Genomic DNA, 8,060 nt, shown 5'->3' on the forward strand with positions numbered 1-8,060 from the left:
ATGAGGGTAGGTATGAGTGAAGCATGTAAATATTCTGTAGGCTGGCATGCCATTTGCATACGCCCAAAAAGTTTGGTCTGGATTGCACACGATGTGACCAAATTTGGACTTTCAGAATGAGGTCCAGAAGATCAAATTCAACACTTCAGGACAGTGTGAGGCTCCCCTGGTCAAAACCGACATCCAGGCAAGTTGGTACAAGGATGTGGAAGGTTGTGGGATCCAGTGCAACAATCCCCTGTTCACGGAAGACGAGCACTCGGACATGCATAACTACATTGCCATCTTCGGCTCCATCACTCTCCTATGTACCTTCTTTACGCTGGTAGGTTAACCGGTGAAGACGGGTTTTCATAGTCTCAGGCTGGCTAACTTCCTGGTGTGCAGTATTTCTGACAGAAAGTAGTTCAAGTTTGGGCTGCAGTCTTTAATTTGGGATGTTATTCCTGCTTACAATTTCCCACAGGCCACATTTCTCGCCGACTGGAAGAATTCCAACCGTTACCCCGCTGTGATCCTCTTTTACGTCAACGCATGTTTCTTCATCGGAAGTATTGGATGGCTCGCTCAGTTCATGGATGGAGCCCGCAAGGAGATTGTGTGCAAAAGCGACGACACTATGCGGCTTGGAGAGCCATCGTAAGTATGAAGCCAGTGGAAAATCCACAGATTGGATTACATTAAATTAGAGTTATGCTGCATATTAAAAATATTGACTGTCAGGAACATTTGATAGCCAAGAAAAGTAACTGGACTGAACAATAATAATAATAATAATATAATTATGACTTACCAGATGAATATTTCAATGCCCATTTTCTATGCCTTATTTTTCTCTAGGTCCACCGAGACGCTGTCGTGCGTGATTATCTTTGTCATTGTGTATTATTCGCTAATGTCTGGAGTCATTTGGTTTGTTATGCTCACTTATGCCTGGCACACATCGTTCAAAGCCCTGGGCACCACCCATCAGCCTCTGTCTAGAAAAACATCCTATTTTCACCTGGTCACATGGTCTATTCCTTTCATTCTGACAGTTGCTATATTGGCCATTGCAGAGGTGAGGCTTTTTTTTTTTTTTTTTTGTACGGTTAATATCAGCATATTCACAGTGGTTTATTTTGACACTATGAAATATTCCACAGGTGGATGGAGATTCGGTTAGCGGCATTTGCTTTGTTGGCTATAAGAACTACAGATACCGAGCAGGGTTTGTTCTGGCTCCCATCGGGGTGGTCCTTGTTGTTGGCGGCTATTTCCTAATACGAGGTGAGAGAGATATTTTCAATTTGTTTGACAGTTGCACATGGCATAAAGACATGGTTTCATCAGTGTGGACTGATACAAGACTGTTGTTTTCTAGGGGTTATGACATTGTTTTCCATTAAAAGTAACCATCCGGGGCTGCTCAGTGAAAAAGCTGCTAGTAAAATCAATGAAACCATGCTGAGGCTTGGTAAGTTTCAGATTCCTATTTATATTTTTTGCATATTATACAGCATGAACAGCTTTCATTAAGAACAAAATGATAACCACCCCAATTATTACCAAATTATATAAATGTGACAGTACAAATGCCAGTAATAAAGGTGTACAGAAAGTACTTATACTGCAGCTGTTGTAATAACATCATTCTATTTTATTATAACATATTTAATAGAAATACTTTTAATATAATAACATTCTCCACAAACAATGTGGCACAACAAGTGTGTGTGCATATGTGAGTTGAGTGAATAGAGTAAATATTCTCCACAAACAATGCATTGTACGTACAAAGATATCCACTATATATAATATAGTTTATTTGCAAATAATATCTTTAGAGATTATTCACTCTTGATGTAAATTCTGTGAATCATTGACTTGATTGACAATTGACAAGAATGAGCAAATTCCATGTTTTTTTCCTTTTCTCAGGCATATTTGGATTCTTGGCCTTTGGTTTTGTTTTAATCACTTTTGGCTGCCATTTCTATGACTTTTTCAACCAAGCTGAGTGGGAAAAAAGCTTCAGGGAATATGTACTGTGAGTCTTTTTTCCTATCATCTAGCATTTCTTGACAAAATAGCATTTTATAGACATGTCTATAACACGTGTTACCTTATCTACCATATATTGTTTTATGGTTGTGATAATGTAGAGGGGTACAAGTGCTGTCATGTATCAAATCTGGTTTTGAATACAGATGTGAGGCGAATGTCACCATAGCTCACCAGACCAACAAGCCGATCCCAGAGTGTGCCATCAAAAACAGGCCTAGTCTGCTGGTGGAGAAGATCAACCTCTTCTCAATGTTCGGCACAGGCATCGCAATGAGCACATGGGTTTGGACGAAAGCCACCATCCTTATCTGGAAACGCACCTGGTTCAGGTAGGTAACAAACATGCAGAGACAAATATATATATATTTATTTTCATTAATTAAAAAAAAATTACATTTTATAAAAATTGTATGTAATACATAATACACATTTAATATACATTTTTATTGAGATTATGTAACATTTTGTGTGTTTTAATAAATAAAAAAATTCTAATGTGAACCATTTTCTCCCCATCCAAGAATCATTGGCCGGAGTGATGATGAGCCGAAACGCATTAAGAAGAGTAAAATGATTGCCAAGGCATTCTCAAAGCGAAAAGAACTGCAGAAGGATCCAGAAAAAGAGCTGTCCTTCAGCATGCACACCGTTTCTCATGAGGGACCTGTGGGTAAGCACCTCCTCCTATATTCTAAAGATGATTTTCTCAAATTTTAGAAGTACACTAGCACATAGATGACCTCAAAGCTAGTCAATCAGCCAAAAATGTAAAAGTGTTTTTGCTCCCTATTTTAGACAAATAAACAACATTCCATTTTTTAACCATTTGTACAGCGGGTATCAACATCGACCTGAATGAGCCATCAATGGAAATGTCTTCTGCATGGGCCCAACATGTGACCAAGATGGTGGCTAGAAGAGGGGCAATTTTACCACAGGATATATCAGTGACACCCACTGGAACACCTGGTTTGTGCTCTAGTTCTTAAATAACAATTCATGAATATATAATCAATAGTTAACTGTAACCAATTACCAGTAGTAGCTGTTTTGTATAATTTAACAACAACAATATTAATAATAATAAATAATTTACTATAATAAATAAATGCATTTTTCCCTACAGTTCCGCCTCCAGAGGAAAGGAACAAACGTTGGATGGTTGAAGCAGAAATTTCTCCTGAAATGATGAAAAGAAAGAAGAAGAAGAAGAGAAGGAAGGAAATACGGCCGACGGGTCCTGCAGTGGACGAAGGGAATCCTGCCAACCGGAAGGAGTTTGGCCCCAGCTCAGTCCCCCGTCTCCCAAAACTTCCAGGTCACCGGAGTCTGGTGGCTAACCTTTGGGAGCAGCAGCGACAGCAGCAGGAGGAACAGGATATGCTACCTGGAGCCTTCCCAGAATTCAGGCCTTCGTGTCCTCTTCCTTATCAGGAGAGGTATGGTGGGTTGGGATACTTGCGCAATAAACCCTCCAGCCTCCCCCTTGCCAATCCCCTGACTCTACGAGATAGCATGCAAGATGATTTGGGTGGCTTCCAGCAGTCATCATGGCAACCTAATGGGGTTTTCCGGTACCTTGGGCAGGAGGCTTGCGCGATGGATGCTGGCAGGACTGCCGTTGTGCCACAGGCCGATGGCAGGAGGGGTGTACCAATACACTCCAGAACCAATCTTATGGAGGCTGAGCTATTGGATGCTGACTCAGATTTTTAAATATTTGGAGACGTCGGTGCTCATTTTGCGCAGTGAAAGGTGCTGGATACTCAAACAATGAACCTGCAGCAGAAGTGGTATTGAACTGCTGTGCTGTCTCTGCTTGTCTAAAGGATAATACTTTTTTACGCAACTCTCATGATAATATGAAACATTATTAAAGAGTCATAAAGACATTTGTGCCTTCAACATGGATTTTGTAACATCCCACATGTGATTGTGGTGACAATACATATTGTTCAGTTTGCTAGCTGAGCAAATATGACCATTTTGATTCCTTTCTTGGTTTGGAAACAGGTTAGTGTTTAAGGGGGCTTTATTCAAGAATGCCACATAATTGGGATCTTAGCTTAAAGAGGAATTGTGTAATTTCTGCAGCACTGGAGTTACCAAACAGAATCATAAAAATAATGACTGTTTTCAAACAGGTTTTCCCGTCTTTCAATCAAAAAGATAGCCCCACCCAGAACACATGCCATTACCTGAGTTAATGGCATGTGTTTGCGTAATCGAAAATAGCAATTTTTCAGATCTCTTGACCTGTAGGTGGCGCTGTAACCAAATTTGGTATTTGCCTTCAGATCATGGCAACGATGAAGGGTACAAAGTTTTGTTTCAAGGGATTGAAGTACTGCCAAGATACGGTCTCTAATCCAATTTTGGGTTAACATTGTTAACTTAATCTTAAAGCTGCTGTATGTAAGTTGTTGACTCTACTAAATCATAAAATTACCATAATATGTTTGCAGATATTTAAGAAACATGCTAGGTTAACATACTTGTTTATCTGAAAAACAATGCTACAGTCAGTTATTCTCCTTTGAAAATGTGTGTTTCGGGCCGGAATGTCGGTCTCTGTTTTGGTTTGTGAAACCCGCCCACTGCCAGTTTACCCAATTGTATTTCGGGACCCCGGGTTGCCAGTTGGCAGAAAACGCAGAGTATTTCATTTCATTCATCATCAAGTGCACTCGTTCCTGTTGGTGTCATCAATCTGGCAAACTGCGTGGGCGTCAAGTCTGAGGAGGAGGGGCCGGGTGAAAAAACCCTCTCCAATATTTTGAATTTGGACTGCAATACCTAGTTCAACCACTCAGTGTCAATCCTACATACAGCACCTTTAAAAGGATAGTTCACCCAAAAATTTTAATTCTGACAGCTTCTAAGGCTATGCTTACACTAGTGTGTTTTCATTTTAAAACGCATAACTTATGCTACAGTTACGTCTGTCGTTTACACTACTCCGGCATTTTCAACCCTCGAAAACTGAGACTTTTGAAAACACTGCAGACCCCTTTTCAGTGTAAACGGCGGAAAACGGAGACTTTTGAAAATGATGGCGTGGCTGCCCACATTCTCTCTGCGTATACGACCGTGTAAAGGATAACATCATGCTCATTGTTGTACCCATAGATACATATATAGGTAGATTCCCCTTTCGACCGCTCCAAGCACGCAGACTGTGGTTATATTATCATATAATTATATTAACCATACTATCTATGGTTGTACCTGCATGAATGGTCATGTGACATGCGTTTTCGGTTGTGTAGTGTAGATGGAGATCATTTCTGAAAAGCAGTGAAAACGACAGTGTAGACGAGGATCGTTTTCATTTTAAAATACCGAAAACTTATTTAAAACGAAAACATACTAAACAGAGCCTAAGTCAGCAGCACCACACAAATGCATTGTGGTACTCTTGTAAACGCCCGTCGAAAACTGACATAGAAAAGAAAAAATTGTTGAATTGCTGAAGTTGTTATTTTTGTTCTTTTTGCACACAAAAGGTATCCTCGTAGCTTCATAAAATTAAAGCTGAACCACTGATACCACATGGACTATTTTAACGATGTCCTTACTACCTTTCTGAGCCTTGAACATGGTAGTTGCGTTGCTGTTTATGCAGGGTCAGAAAGCTCTCGGAATTCATCAAAAATATCTTCATTTGTGTTTCAAATATGTCTTACGGGTGTGAAACAACATGAGGGTGAGTAACAAATGACAGAATTTTCATTTTTTGGTGAACTATTGCTTTAATGTCATTATTATATTGAATGGAGGCCAAAAAATGTTCAGTAATTTCTGTGCAACTCAGTTTAATGATCATCTGGTCCAATTTTGGTAAGAATATTTACTGTTTTTGAACAGGTTTTCCTGTCTGCCATTGGTTAGTCAAAGAGATAGCTGTGCCCAGAACACATGCCATTGGTTGAGCCAATGATACTGTGTCAACATGCTCAAATAAACATACAGTGTACAAAACAGTGTACGAATGGCTTATTTAAAGTTGTCCCTACATATTAAACTGGGATAGGAAAATTATGTTTAATATTGAATAACACCAGTTTTTTCATAGTGGGCCTATAGGCCATTATATTACCATTGGTATGAAAAACTAAAACAAAAAAATACACAGTCTGTACTCAACCCTCGAAAACTGAGACTTTTGAAAACGCTGCAGACCCCTTTTCAGTGTAAACGGCGGAAAACGGAGACTTTTGAAAATGATCGTATACGCATTCTCTCTGCGTATACGACCGTGTAAAGGATAACATCATGCTCATTGTTGTACCCATAGATACATATATAGGTAGATTCCCCATTCGACCGCTCCAAGCACGCAGACTGTGGTTATATTATCATATAATTATATTAACCATACTATCTATGGTTGTACCTGCATGAATGGTCATGTGACATGCGTTTTCGGTTGTGTAGTGTAGATGGAGATCATTTCTGAAAAGCAGTGAAAACGACAGTGTAGACGAGGATCGTTTTCATTTTAAAATACCGAAAACTTATTTAAAACGAAAACATACTAAACAGAGCCTAAGTCAGCAGCACCACACAAATGCATTGTGGTACTCTTGTAAACGCCCGTCGAAAACTGACATAGAAAAGAAAAAATTGTTGAATTGCTGAAGTTGTTATTTTTGTTCTTTTTGCACACAAAAGGTATCCTCGTAGCTTCATAAAATTAAAGCTGAACCACTGATACCACATGGACTATTTTAACGATGTCCTTACTACCTTTCTGAGCCTTGAACATGGTAGTTGCTTTGCTGTTTATGCAGGGTCAGAAAGCTCTCGGAATTCATCAAAAATATCTTCATTTGTGTTTCGAATATGTCTTACGGGTGTGAAACAACATGAGGGTGAGTAACAAATGACAGAATTTTCATTTTTTGGTGAACTATTGCTTTAATGTCATTATTATATTGAATGGAGGCCAAAAAATGTTCAGTAATTTCTGTGCAACTCAGTTTAATGATCATCTGGTCCAATTTTGGTAAGAATATTTACTGTTTTTGAACAGGTTTTCCTGTCTGCCATTGGTTAGTCAAAGAGATAGCTGTGCCCAGAACACATGCCATTGGTTGAGCCAATGATACTGTGTCAACATGCTCAAATAAACATACAGTGTACAAAACAGTGTACGAATGGCTTATTTAAAGTTGTCCCTACATATTAAACTGGGATAGGAAAATTATGTTTAATATTGAATAACACCAGTTTTTTCATAGTGGGCCTATAGGCCATTATATTACCATTGGTATGAAAAACTAAAACAAAAAAATACACAGTCTGTACTGTAGGCTATCTGTTGAAAAACCTCACAATTAAACACCTTGGCCACACCTTTAGACATAAAGAAAATGAACTGACAAAAGTGCTATTTCTTCAGAAAAGAGAATTTATTCATAGCCATTATTGTTCCTTTTTTTTTTGCTTTGGAAAAATTGCCTGGTGCAATCACAAACAGGTCCACCTCTCTCATTCAAAGAGAAAAAGAAAATATAAAGTAGTGCTGCACGATAAATCGAAATGGAATCAAGATCACGATTCGACAGAAGCTGCGATTGTCATGCGTATCTTTCAGTGAAGCACAGTTCTGTGATCAGCAGTAAATCTCCATCCAAAGGCCAGAGGGCGCTCTCGTGCTGAAACTCCAAAATACGCCTCGCAGAAGAAACCCATCGCTGCAGCTGAATAAACAGAAGATTCAACTGCTTTCATTGATTCAACGTGACTAATAAACACACGACTACGGCAATATACAGTTGATCGGAGTTCTTCTTATTATAATTTTCATTAAAATAAAGTATATTTATAATGCAATGCCTTTATCACTGCTTAAATGCTATGAAATATGTTGTGTGCCTTATTCTGTGTAAGAAGCCACATCATCTCACAGAAGGATTTATTTCAAACACTCGACTGACATTATGAAGTGAGTTTGGAGTAAAAATATGTTATTAAATGTGGTATTTTCACATGCTTTCAGATGGAGCAGC

At 38.9% G+C, this 8,060-nt stretch overlaps 1 protein-coding gene across 1 annotated transcript; it reads left to right on the forward strand.

Annotated features, from left to right (window-relative positions):
- Nucleotides 1-4,551, forward strand: LOC107587178 (smoothened homolog). The gene is made up of 11 exons (XM_016274845.1): nucleotides 1-6; nucleotides 116-325; nucleotides 467-639; nucleotides 841-1,060; nucleotides 1,146-1,269; nucleotides 1,364-1,456; nucleotides 1,921-2,029; nucleotides 2,190-2,375; nucleotides 2,568-2,716; nucleotides 2,881-3,015; nucleotides 3,173-4,551. Exons 1-11 carry the CDS (start codon nucleotides 1-3, stop codon nucleotides 3,760-3,762), a joined length of 1,995 nt encoding a protein of 664 aa, XP_016130331.1. The 3' UTR covers nucleotides 3,763-4,551.
- The last annotated feature ends 3,509 nt before the right edge of the window (nucleotides 4,552-8,060 follow it).

Source organism: Sinocyclocheilus grahami, unplaced genomic scaffold (genome assembly GCF_001515645.1).
Source record: "Sinocyclocheilus grahami isolate Dianchi unplaced genomic scaffold, SAMN03320097.WGS_v1.1 scaffold90.1, whole genome shotgun sequence".
Classification (NCBI taxonomy): Eukaryota; Metazoa; Chordata; class Actinopteri; order Cypriniformes; family Cyprinidae; genus Sinocyclocheilus; species Sinocyclocheilus grahami.

Bases quoted from the DNA above. Each gene is read 5' to 3' on its own strand.
- LOC107587178 (XM_016274845.1), top strand. The intron at 1,457-1,920 runs GTAAGTTTCAGA...TCCTTTTCTCAG, and splicing joins TGAAACCATGCTGAGGCTTG to GCATATTTGGATTCTTGGCC. The intron at 2,717-2,880 runs GTAAGCACCTCC...CCATTTGTACAG, and splicing joins TTCTCATGAGGGACCTGTGG to CGGGTATCAACATCGACCTG.